At 37.8% G+C, this 14,020-nt stretch overlaps 1 protein-coding gene across 2 annotated transcripts in view; it reads left to right on the top strand.

Annotated features, from left to right (window-relative positions):
* GABRA2 (gamma-aminobutyric acid type A receptor subunit alpha2) overlaps positions 1 to 14,020 on the top strand; it is a 149,632-nt gene that overhangs the window by 85,691 nt on the left and 49,921 nt on the right. For both annotated transcript variants that reach the window (XM_061420064.1, XM_061420063.1), the window contains exon 8: positions 510 to 662. In XM_061420064.1, the coding sequence (XP_061276048.1) occupies positions 510 to 662 (153 nt within the window). The remainder of the gene's footprint in view (positions 1 to 509; positions 663 to 14,020) is intronic.

Here is a 14,020-nt window from a genome sequence, read left to right as displayed (position 1 = left end):
CTGACCGCAGTATATTAGAGAAGACATTAAGATGGGTAAATTCAGAATTGGTGATAGGATTAAAATCTGGGCCAAAAGATCAGTCTTGGAGATGTGGCTAGAGATCAGTACCACAAAGAGCCTAAGTAGGGCTAGACTGGAAAATAGTCAAAGCAGAGGCTTGAGGGTGGTACCAAAGAGGATGAGGAGCTGAGCAACTAAGATAATGTATGTTCAGAGAGCACTTGTGAATCCTCTGTCCTTTGGTCAGTAAGCACGACCTAGAGAGAAAAATCAAATACCACACTGTATACAAGCCATGCAAATTCCTTGGTCATATGAAAATTTTCATTTATATACTCTTGCTATGCTAAATGGCATTTTAATGTTATATATTTTCCATGCTAAATATGGGACAAATTCTTTGCATTTTTAAATCAGGGACTTTTTTTCTCTAATCCCTTCCATTTCCAAAATGTTCAAACTATTGACTACTACAGTTTCTTAAGCTCCTTAAATTTTTCTTCTAGGTGAATATACCGTAATGACAGCTCATTTCCACTTGAAAAGAAAAATTGGATATTTTGTGATTCAGACATATCTGCCTTGCATCATGACTGTCATTCTCTCCCAAGTGTCATTCTGGCTTAACAGAGAATCTGTGCCTGCAAGAACAGTGTTTGGTGAGTGACTAACTACATACTGTGCTGTACAGCACATTTTGTTTCATGGCATACTTTCAAAAGCATTCTATCTCTTGATCCTCACCCCAATAGTTTGTCATGCACAGAGCAGGGAGTATTTGGCTTTGCCTTATAGATGAGGAAACTGAGGCTCAGGAAAGTAAAATACAGAGTCAGTGTCCCATTCTTGACAAGGAATATAAACAGTTCTCAAATATGAAATACACTATTTTCGTTCTGTTAAATCATTTTGCTTATCAACACTTCATTTCATGTTAATATAAGAAGAATATTCTTAGAGGTTTTAATATGAAGTTCAACAGTACCATATTTCTAAGCTTTTATATTTACTTTATTTGTTGGTTTTTTTGGGGGGGGGGAGGGATTAGTTTTTAGATAAACAAAGATGATCTTAGTACCTTAAATGAGAGAATAAGGGAGGAAGGGGAGGAGAAAGAGAAAGAGATCCTTCATTCTCTATCAGTAGTATGTTTGATAACAAAATTAAGTTTCTTGATTTAAAACATGCAGGGGAATTTGGTTACTGCTTTTCAGATATATGAATTAAGATGAGCACATTTTGTAACAAAGTAGGCCACTTTGTGTATTTGGTCCACTCATTCATTTAGGAAGGCTTTACTGAGAATCTGCTGTGGTGGAGAGCACCAGAATAAGCAGGAAAGTTAATGACAACACAAGATGAAAGCATTATGAAAGAGACACATGCAAGCCATTAAAAATATACAGCAGCATGGATGTTCCCTAAGAGGGCTGATTAAGTAACTGAGTTAGCATTCAAACTAAGTCTTGAAGGATAAGTAGGAGATTCCCAGATGAATGAGATGGGACAAAAATCCTAGTCAAAAAAGGATAAAGTATACAATAATATAGCAGGATGAAAGGGCGTAGTGTATTCAGTGACAGTGAGCTGATTCAGTGTCAGTGGATATGCATACAGATAGAAATGTAGTTTGAGGCCTAGATGAGACATCCTTGTAGGCCATGTTATTATAATGTAACTATCTTATAGACTATAGTGTTTTGAGACCATGGACAGGTGTAAAGCTCTTAGAACAATGCCTGGCATTTAATACATGCTATCCAACTGTTAGCTATTCTTATTATCAATGCTGAAAAATCAATTTTAGTCTCAATATTAGAAATGAATAATTTAAAAGATAATTTCATTTATAATGATGTCCTAGGCAACATAATTCTCCTAAAAGAAAAGGGGGGAATGAGAGAGTCAGTTCCTAGGCAGGTTGATAGGGAGTCTAGGGGTCCCCAAGGAGAGAGGGGTCTGGAATTCTCAAGAAGGAAAAAAGGACAAACTTTTTTTCTTTCTCCACATTCCTTAGGATTATATAACAATAATGTATCCTGCCTAAGGACAGTCTTCGGATTCAACCTTCTGTTATCTTAAAATGTTAATTATGGGAGTAGACCTGGTCTTTACAAGGATGTATCTTGCCTGAGGACAGTGTTATCTTAAAATGTAAATTATGGGAGTAGGTCTGATGAGGTCTTTACAACCTCCAGATATTCTTTGGATTATATAACTTCATTGTTAACACTAGCAAGTGGGTATTCTTTTTGCCTCCTTCTGATGCCTATGTCAGAAGCTTTCTCTATCTCCTTTATACTTTAATAAAACTTTATTACACACACATGCAAAAATAAATAAATAAAATATCTAGAAACAAATGTGACCAAGTAGGTAAACACTTGTCCACTAAGAACTATAAAACTTTGCTGAAATAAATTAAAGAAGACCTAACTAAATGGAAAGATATCTCATGTTTCTTTTTTTGGAAGATAGTACCATTAAGATAGGAATAATCCCCAAAGCAATCTATAGATTTAATACCCATAAGAAATCCAATGGCTTTTTTGGGCAGAAATGTCAATCTTCAAATTCATGTGAAATTGCAAATGGCTCCAAATAGCCAAAACAGTATCTATAAAGAAAAAAGTTGCTGAACTCTTACTACTCAGCTTCAAAGCCTAGTACAAAGATACATTAATCAAAACAGTGTGGTAGTGTCATAAGGATGGACATATAGACCCATGGAATAAAACTGAGTCCAGAAACAAACAAACAACTATGGCTAATGAATATTCAGTAGGCGTGCCAAGACGCTTCTGTGTGCAAATAGTATTCTCTTTACCAAATGGTGCTGGGACAGCTGGATGACCACCAGGTGCAAAGGAATGAAGATGGAGTCCTACTTCACTCCTTGACACAACAATTACACAGGTATAAAGCATTAATGTAAAATGAGAACTGTAAAACTATTAGAAGACAATACAGGGTCTATTAGAAGAAAATGCAGGATAAATCTTTATGAATTTGGATCTAACCATGGATTCTTAGATTTGATAGCAAAAGCATGGGTAACAAAGAAAAACAGATAAATTGAATTTCACTAAGTTGAAAACTTTTGTATCTCAAACATCATCAAAAATGTGAAAAGACAACTTACATTTGGGAGGAAAAATTGAGCTTCATACATCTGATAAGGGTTTAATATCCTGAATAAATAAGGAATTCTTACAACTCAAAAACAAAATGACCAAAACCCTGATTTTAGAAAATGGACAAAAAACTCAAATGGACTTTTTTCTAAACAAAATAAATATACAAATGGCAAACAAACACAAGTAATAATGTACATCATTGTACTTTAAGGAAATTCAAATCAAAGCAACAATAAAATACATTTTATAAAGGCAATGGCACCCCACTCCAGTACTCTTGCCTGGAAAATCCCATGGACGGAGGAGCCTGGTGGGCTACAGTCCATGGGGCCGCGAAGAGTCAGACACAACTGAGCGACTTCACTTTCACTTTTCACTTTCATGCATTGGAGAAGGAAATGGCAACCCACTCCAGTGTTCTTGCCTGGAGAATCCCAGGGATGGAGGAGACTGGTGGGCTGTCGTCTATGGGGTCGCACAGAGTTGGACACGACTGACGCGACTTAGCAGCAGCAGCAGCATAGCCATAATAATGAGTAAACCAAAAGAAAAAAAGGGACTTAAGTACTTAAATAGAAACTCTCATAAATTGCAGGGGGAGTATATAATGGTATAGCTTCTATGGACAATCGTTTGGCAGTTCCTCAAAAACTTGAACATAGAATTAACATATGATCCAACAATTTCACCTCTAGGTATTACCTAAGATTAATGAAAGCATGTTTATACAGAAACTTGTACACAGATGTTTATAGTGATATTATTCCTAATAATCAAAAGATAGAAACAATCCAAATATCCTTTGTAGATGAATGGATAACCAAAATATAGTATATACTTACACTAGAATGTTTTTCACCTATCAGTCAGTCAGTCATTCAGTTCAATTGCTCAGGCATGTCTGACTCTTTGTGATCCCATGGACTGCAGCACACCAGGCCTCCCTGTCTGGCACCAACTCCTGGAGTTTACTCAAACTCATGTCCATTGAGTCGGCGATGCCATCCAACCACCCCATCCTCTGTTATCCCCTTCTCCTCCTGCCTTCAATCTTTCCCAGCATCAGGGTCTTTTCACATGAGTCAATTCTTTGCATCAGATGGCCAACGTATTGGAGCTTTAGCTTCAACATCAGTCCTTCCAATGAAGATTCAGGACTGGTTTCCTTTAGGATGGACTGGTTGGATCTCCTTGCAGTCCAAGGGACTCTCAAGAGTCTTCTCCAATACCACAGTCCAAAAGCATCAATTCTTTGGCACTCAGCTTTCTTTATAGTCTAACTCTCACATCTATACATGACCACTAGAAAAACCATAGCCTTGACTAGATGGACCTTTGTTGACAAAGTAATGTCTGCTTTTTAATATGCTGTCTGTGTTGGTCATAACATTTCTTCCAAGGAGCAAGCGCCTTTTAATTTCATGGCTGCAATCACAATCTGCCGTGATTTTGAAGCCCCCCAAAAATAAAGTCTGCCACTGTTTCCATTGTTTCCCCATCTATTTGCCATGAAATGATGGTACCAGATGCCATGATCTTAGTTTTCTGAATGTTGAACTTTAAGCCAACATTTTCACTCTCCTCTTTCACTTTCATCAAGAGGCTGTTTAGTTCTTCTTCAATTTCTGCCATAAGGGTGGTGTCATCTGCATATCTGAGGTTATTGATATTTCTCCTGGCATTCTTAATTCCAGCTTTTGCTTCATCCAGCCCAGTATTTCTCATGATATACTCTGCATATAAGTTGAATAAGCAGGGTGACAATATACAGCCTTACATACTTATTTTCCTATTTGGAACCAATCTGTTGTTTCATATCCAGTTCTAACTATTGCTTCCTGACCTGCATACAGATTTCTTAAGAGTAGCATCAAGTGGGATGGTGCCCTATCTCTTGAAGAATTTTCCGCAGTTTGTTGTGGTCCACACAGTCAAAGGCTTTGGCATAGTCAATAAAGCAGAAATAGATGTTTTTCTGGAACTCTCTTCCTTTATCCATGATCCAATGGATGTTGGCAATTTGATTTCTGGTTCCTCTGCCTTTTCTAAAACCAGCTTGAACATCTGGAAGTTCATGGTTCACGTACTGCTGAAGCCTGGCTTGGAGAATTTTGAGCATTACTTTACTAGCGTGTGAGATGAGTGCAATTGTGTGGTAGTTTCAGCATTCCTTGGCATTGCCTTTTTTGGGGATTGGAATGAAAACTGACCTTTTCCAGTCCTGTGGCCACTGCTGAGTTTTGCAAATTTGCTGACATATTGAGTGCAACACTTTCACAGCATCATCTTTCAGGATTGAAATAGCTCAACTGGAATTCCATCACCTCCACTAGCTTTGTTTGTAGTAATGCTTCCCAAGGCCCAGTTGACTTCACATTCTAGGATGTCTGGCTCTAGGTGAGTGATCATACCATCGTGATTATCTGGATCATGAAGATCTTTTTTTTTTTTTTTATGTATAGTTCTGTGTATTCTTGCTGCCTCTTCTTAATATCTTCTGCTTCTCTTAGGTCCATACCATTTCTGTCCTTTATTGAGCCCATCTTTGCATGAAATGTTCCCTTGGTATCTCTAATTTTCGCACCCCCCCCCCCGAATTTCTTTGCACTGATCACTGAGGAAGGCTTTCTTATCTCTCCTTGCTCTTATTTAGAACTCTGCATTCAAATGGTATATCTTCCCTTTTCTCCTTTGCTTTTTTCTTCTCTTCTTTGCACAGCTATTTGTAAGGCCTCCCCAGACAGCCATTTTGCTTTTTGCATTTCTTTTTTAGGGGGATGGTCTTGATCCCTGTCTCCTTTACAGTGTCAAGAACCTCCATCCATAGTTCATCAGGCACCCTGTCTATCAGATCTAGTCCCCTAAATCTATTTCTCACTTCCACTGTATAATAGTAAGGGATTTGATTTAGGTCATATATGAATGGTTTAGTGGTTTTCCCTATTTTCTTCAATTTAGATCCGAATTTGTCAATAAGGGTTTCATGATCTGAGCCACAGTCAGCTCCAGGTCTTATTTTTGCTGACTGTATAGAGCTTCTTCACCTTTGGCTGGAAAGAATATAATGAATCTGATATCGGTGTTGGCCATCTGGTGATGTCCATGTGTAGAGTCTTCTCTTCTGTTGTTGGAAGAGGGTGTTTGCTATTACCAGTGCATTCTCTTGGCAAAACTCTATTAGTCTTTGCCCTGCTTTATTCTGTACTTCAAGGCCAAATTTGCCTATTATTCCAGGTGTTTCTTGACTTCCTATTTTTGCATTTCAGTCCCCTATCATGAAAAGGACATCTTTTCTGGTGTTAGTTCTAGAAGGTCTTGTAGGTCTTCATAGATCCCTTCAACTTCAGCTTCTTCAGTATTTAGAAAGGATTAAATATTGATAACATGCTACAGCATGAATGAATCTCAAACACATTATGTTAAGTGAAAGAGAGTGGATAAAAAGTGTCACATATTGTATTCTTCCTTTCATATGAATTATCTAGTATAGGTAAACCCAAGAAGCAGTTTTGTAGTTGCCAGTAGGTGGATACAGGGTAAAATGGGTTGTATTATGTAGTAAGAACTGGGTGTCCCAGGGTGGTAGAACTGTTTGAAACTAGATAGAGGTGGTAGTTCAGAACACAGTGAATGCATAAATGCCACTGAATTGTACACTTTAAAATGGTTAATTGTATATTATGTGACTTTCATCTTCATAAAACATTTTGTAAGTCATAGCTTGGAAAAGAAACAGCATTGAATGAACACCTCAAGAATTTCTCAGGATTTAGAAATCTTCTTAGATACCTATTTCAAATTAGCCAATTATTTAAACAAGGATATAAAAATGGATGTGGCCAAAAATATGAGAAAATTTCGATTCAAATGCCTTTAAAAGCAATGTTACATGATTTCAGAGCACAAGTAATGGACAAAATGCATTTTTAGGGAAAATTACATAATAATTAAAAACAGAAAGGAAATGATTAGGACAGAACCAATTTTCCAGGAAGATCTAAATTTATATGTAAATATACAGCATATTAAATGAAATTAAATAATGAAATATTTGTTTAATAAAGATTGTAAGGAAAATAAAATACTGCATTGAGGTGAATAAAGACAGATTTCATAACATAAATCACATAAATGCATATGGTAAAAACATGCAAATAGAAGATTACCTAAGTATAGAAAAGAGACAAATAGATGAATAAATATTTAATTTTTAATCAACAGAATGTGTTAGGATCAAGGCTGTTAGGTTCAACTATAACAAATATGCAAAAGTTTCAAAAGAGTGGTTATAAAAATAACATATAAAGTTAAAAATCCAGGCTATATTTGAATTTGTAAATTTTATATGAATGGTTAACAGTAGACATTTTCGTGTAAATGTAAACTGTTCGGTGGTAAAAGCATTCTTAGTATTATCTCTATGAGTTACTCTGTGTAAAGCTTGTGATAAATATAATTCCATGTGGGTATACATGTATATGTGTGTGTGTGTGTGTGTGTGTGAGAGTCACTCAGTTGTGTCCAACTCTTTGCAACCCCATGGACTCCTGCCTGCCAGCTTCCTTTGTCCGTGGAATTCTCCAGGCAAGAATACTGGAGTGGGTTGCCATTCTTTTCTCCAGGAGGTCTTCCCAGGGATTGAATCTGGGGCTCTTGCACTGTGGGCAGATTCTTTACCGTAAAGCCTCCAGGGAAGTCCTACATGTATATGTGCATGCAAGTAAACAATAAAAGTCCTGTGTTCTGTCCAGAATAATACTTGAAGCCTGTCAGCCTCCTTATTCTCATTCCATCCTTCACTTCACCCTTCATCTTTCTGCCTCCTTTTGAGTCTTAATATCATTATCTGACGATGCCCAGCAGTTACCTAAGCATCTGCCCTCTCCAAACTTCTCTAAGTCCACAGTCAGGCCTACAAGCTGATGGGGTATCATTAAATCATCTGCCCTCCTCCTGCCTCCGGAGCTTTTTTTTGATGGATAAAGTTAAAAAACAAACAAAAGAAACCCACTGTTACACAGTTAAGAAATTAATATGCCCTGGGAGATAAATGTCAAATTTCTCAACATTTGAGGTCTGGCTTCATGCCATGAATAAAATAAAAAAACAGCAAACAAGACAGCAGGTAGAGGAGTTGAGATTAGAATGTGTACGACTTTGATACTAGAATCTTTGCTCCATTATATTGGGTTTTCTCTCTTGAGTATTTTGGATATTGCATTTATTTTGTGGTTGTATAGACAGCTTGATATTTTTCAAAGCTATTTCTTCAAAGACTCTGCCCACGTATCTTGCAATGATAGGTGATGAAAGTCTCCTTTGACCTTCTCTGAGTGCTCTTGCCCAATTCATTCAATACCAACACTTATTGAGTACTTCTTTATCACATGGTTCTAGATGCTTGGGGTATTCTTGAACAAAAAACAAACAAAACTCCCTTTTATGATGAGACAGTTGCCCTCTGTTGCCACTGGTATGAGAAAGCACTTGGGAAACTTTTCATCTTAAACCTCAGGTTTTATGTTTTCAAGGCTCTGGTGACTAAGCAGTATATCTGCAAGTACAAAACTCATTTTGTATTTGTGTAAACATATAGTTTATTTTGTGAAATGGTGGCTTCTGGTCTTTTCAGTTGCTTAACATCCTTCAAGACTTCCTATAAATAAGAATAATCATAACGAGTTTGCAATTATTATTTGTATATTTGAAGCCAAATCATTTTTCACATTTCTGAGTAAGTTTATCTATGAATATATGACTATACTGTGGCTCAGCTGGTAAAGAATCCACCTGAAATGCAGGAGACCTGGGTGCGATCCCTGGCTTGGAAGATCCCCTGGAGAAGGGAACAGCTACCGACTCAAGGCTTCAGCAATATGTGAACTATGAACTTCCAGATGTTCAAGCTGGTTTTAGAAAAGGCAGAGGAACCAAAGATCAAATCGCCAACATCCGCTGGATCATGGAAAAAGCAAGAGAGTTCCAGAAAAACATCTACTTCTGCTTTATTGACTATGCCAAAGCCTTTGACTGTGTGGATCACAATAAACTGTGGAAAATTCTGAAAGAGATGGGAATACCAGACCACCTGATCTGCCTCTTGAGAAACCTATATGCAGGTCAGGAAGCAACAGTTAGAAATGGACATGGAGGGAAATCTGGTCAACCACTTGTAAAAGAATGAAACTAGAACACTTTCTAACACCATATACAAAAATAAACTCAAAATGGATTAAAGATCTCAACGTAAGACCAGAAACTATAAAACTCCTAGAGGAGAACGTAGGCAAAACACTCTCTGACATACATCACAGCAGGATCCTCTATGACCCACCTCCCAGAATATTGGAAATAAAAGCAAAAATAAACAAATGGGACCTAATTAAACTTAAAAGCTTCTGCACATCAAAGGAAACTATTAGCAAGGTGAAAAGACAGCCTTCAGAATGGGAGAAAATAATAGCAAATGAAGCAACCGACAAACAACTAATCTCAAAAATATACAAGCAACTCCTACAGCTCAACTCTAGAAAAATAAATGACCCAATCAAAAAATGGGCCAACGATCTAAATAGACATTTCTCCAAAGAAGACATACAGATGGCTAACAAACACATGAAAAGATGCTCAACATCACTCATTATCAGAGAAATGCAAATCAAAGCCACTATGAGATACCATTTCACACCAGTCAGAATGGCTGCGATCCAAAAGTCTACAAGCAATAAATGCTGGAGAGGGTGTGGAGAAAAGGGAACCCTCTTACACTTTTGGTGGGAATGCAAACTAGTACAGCCACTATAGAGAACAGTGTGGAGATTCCTTAAAAAACTGGAAATAGAACTGCCTTATGATCCAGCAATCCCACTGCTGGGCATACACACTGAGGAAACCAGAAGGGAAAGAGACACATGTACCCCAATGATCATCGCAGCACTGTTTATAATAGCCAGGACATGGAAACAACCTAGATGTCCATCAGCAGATGAATGGATAAGAAAGCTGTGGTACATATACACAATGGAGTATTACTCAGCCATTAAAAAGAATACATTTGAATCAGTTCTAATGAGGTGGATGAAACTGGAGCCTATTATACAGAGTGAAGTAAGCCAGAAGGACAAACACCAATACAGTATACTAACGCATATATATGGAATTTAGAAAGATGGTAACGATAACCCTGTATACGAGACAGCAAAAGAGACACTGATGTATAGAACAGGCTTATGGACTCTGTGGGAGAGGGAGAGGGTGGGAAGATTTGGGAGAATGGCATTGAAACATGTGAAATGTCATGTATGAAATGAGATGCCAGTCCAGGTTCAATGCACGATGCTGGATGCTTGGGGTTGGTGCACTGGGACGACCCAGAGGGATGGTATGGGGAGGGAGGAGGGAGGAGGGTTCAGGATGGGGAACACATGTATAATTTTTTTAAATTAAAATTGAAAAAAATAATAATAAATAAATTCTAAAAAAATAAATAAATAAATAAAAGAGTTCACCTGAAACTCTCATCATAGTTACATTTTACAACTTATAAAAATACTGCCATACCAAGTAAATGTGCTGTTGGCAAACCATAACAGAAACAGCATGAATCTATTGACCTTCAGTAAACCTAGGTACAATAAAGACATGTCTATATTGATTAAGCTAGCAAGCTTAAGCTACTTTTAATACCAGATTTTATACTATACATAAAATAGATAACCAAAGAGGACCTAGTGTATAGCACAGAGAACTATACTCAATATTTCCTTTTCCCTTATAGGAAAAGTCTGAGAAAGAAAAAAAATATATATATATATATTTGTATGTGTGCATATATATGTATATAAACTGAACCACTGTGCTGGACTAACACCTGAAACTAACACATTATAAGTAATGATATGTCAATAAAAACATTTAAAAAAAAAAAAGAAATGGACATGGAACAACAGACTGGTTCCAAATAGAAAAAGGAGTACGTTAAGGCTTTATATTGTCACCCTGCTTATTTAACTTCTATGCAGAGTACATCATGAGAAATGCTGGGCTGGAAGAAGCACAAGCTGGAATCAAGATTGCCGGGAGAAATATCAATAACTTCAGATATGCAGATAACACCACCCTTATGGCAGAAAGTGAAGAGGAACTAAAAAGCCTCTTGATGAAAGTGAAAGTGGAGAGTGAAAAAGTTGGCTTAAAGCTCAACATTCAGAAAATGAAGATCATGGCATCTGATCCCATCATCACTTCATGGCTAATAGATGGGGAAACAATGGAAACAGTGTCAGACTTTATTTTTGGGTGCTCCAAAATCACTGCAGATGGTGATTGCAGCCATGAAATTAAAAGACGCTTACTCCTTGGAAGGAAAGTTATGACCAACCTAGATAGCCTATTCAAAAGCAGAGACATTACTTTGCCAACAAAGGTCCATCTAGTGAAGGCTATGGTTTTTCCAGTAGTCATGTATGGATGTGAGGGTTGGACTGTGAAGAAAGCTGAGTGCCGAAGAATTGATGCTTTTGAACTGTGATGTTGGAGAAGACTCTTGAGAGTCCCTTGGACTGCAAGGAGATCCAACCAGTCCATCCTAAAGAGATCAGTCCTGGTTGTTCATTGGAAGGACTGATGCTGAAGCTGAAACTCCAATATTTTGACCACCTGATGCGAAGGCTGACTCATTGGAAAAGACTCTGATGCTGGGAGGGATTGGGGGCTGGAGGAGAAGGGGACGACAGAGAATGAGATGGCTGGATGGCATTACCGACTCGATGGACGTGAGTTTGGGTAAACTCTGGGAGTTGGTGATGGACAGGGAGGCCTGGCATGCTGCGATTCATGGGGTGGCAAAGAGTTGGACACGACTGAGTGACTGAACTGACTGACTGACCCACTCCAGTTTTCTCGCCTGGAGAATTTCATGGTCTATATAGTCCATGGGGTTGCAAAGAGTCGGACACAACTGAGCGACTTTCACTTTCTTTTTCTTTACTAGGCGTATATAAATGAGTTTATATGTAAGAAATATGTCCTGGTATTTTTACCGTAATATCACATTCAATATGGAATAGAGAGTTTTTTTCTATCTAGAACCAAATAACAAACATCTGTTAGGGTGTATGTTTGGTAAAAGTGTACAGGGAGTTCAAATGCTAAAACTGCAGAGTTTATATGTACAAATTTCATTGCATTTGCAAGTGCCTCACCTTCCTCTCTTATATGAATATTGGAATAATTAAACCTCCAAAAGTGGTATGTTTGGATTGCTCATGTTTCTACTTAGATCACACTATTCCATGACTCTGTTTGATTTTATGTCAAAGAATCCAAAATATGTCTTATATGAGAAATTTTTTTTCCATGTGAAAGAAATCCTCAAGTAAATGCTACAAGACTGATATGGTTAACACCAGAGGCATCAGGAAGTCAGTTTATTTCTCTTTTTCCTCTTTCATATCCTTAGCATGGAGTTTTGCTTCTTGAGTCAAAAAGGTTGTTGGTGGTCCAGGTGTCACATTCATATCCAGGAAACAGGAAGATGTAAGCAAAAAGGGCAAAAGACATCTTCTAGCTCTGTGTTTGCCATTAATGAGCTTTCCCATAAGTCCCTTCAAATAATCTCTATTCATATATTTTTAGCCTAACTTGGTCTCATAACCAGAGAGTCTGAGAAATTGTCACCCTGAATAAATTAAGTGTTCTAATATGTATTGACTAAATATAAGATAAGCAGCTAGTGGTTTCTACTACAATAGGAAAAAGAAGTATGTTTCCTATGAAGATCATGAAATGATTGAGAGTACATATTTTGGAACCAGAGCATAGGCTTATTTCATTTTACTGTGCTTTGCTTTATTATACTTTGCAGATGTTGCATTGTTTACAAATTTGAAGGTTTATGGCAACCTTGCATGACACAAGTCCCTTGGTGACATCTTTCCAGCAGCATCTGCTCACTTTGTGTCACATTTGGGTAATTTGTACTGTATTTCAAACTTTATTATTATTATTATTGTTATGGTGATCTGTGATCAGTGATCCTAGATGTTACTATTGTAAAAAGATTACAATTCACTGAGGGCTCAGATGATGCTTGCACATTCTAGCAATAGTATTTTTCACCTGAGACATTGCTGTCCTGGTGGCTCAGTGGTAAAGAATCTGCCTACCAATGCAGGAGACGGGTTCTATCCCTGGGTTGGGAAGATCCCTTGGAGAAGGAAATGGCAACCGACTCCAGTATTCTTGCCTGGAAAATCCCATGGACAGAGGAGACTGGAGGGCTATAGTCCATGGGGTCATGAAAGGTTTGGACATGACTGAGTGATTAAAAAAAAACAAATACTATTACTCACTTAATAGACTATGCTGTTGCTGCTGTTGCTAAGTCGTGTCAGTCGTGTCTGACTCTGTGCGACCCCATAGACGGCAGCCCACCAGGCTCCCCTGTCCCTGGGATTCTCCAGGCAAGAACACTGGAGTGGGTTGCCATTTCCTTCTCCACTGCATGAAAGTAAAAAGTGAAAAGTGAAAGTGAAAGTGAAAGTGAAGTCATGTCCAACTCTTAGCGACCCCATGGACTGCAGCCTACCAGGCTCCTCTGTCCATGGGATTCTCCAGGCAAGAGTACTATAGTATAGTGTAAATATAACTTTTATAGGCACGGGAAAACCAGAAATTCCATGTGACTTGTTTTATTGTGATACACACTTTTTGTGGTGGTCTTGAACTAAACCTGTAATATCGCCAAGGAATGCTTGTATCTTGGTTCAAAATCTGACAGTACTATTACCAAATTAGGAAAGTTATGGGAAGTCTTTTTAACCTCTTTGTACCTTAATTTTGTAGCTCTGTAGAACTAGAATTATAATATCTACCTTGTG

This window comes from Bos javanicus, chromosome 6 (assembly GCF_032452875.1).
Source record: "Bos javanicus breed banteng chromosome 6, ARS-OSU_banteng_1.0, whole genome shotgun sequence".
NCBI lineage: Eukaryota > Metazoa > Chordata > Mammalia > Artiodactyla > Bovidae > Bos > Bos javanicus.
This window is presented reverse-complemented; position numbering and strand designations above follow the sequence as displayed.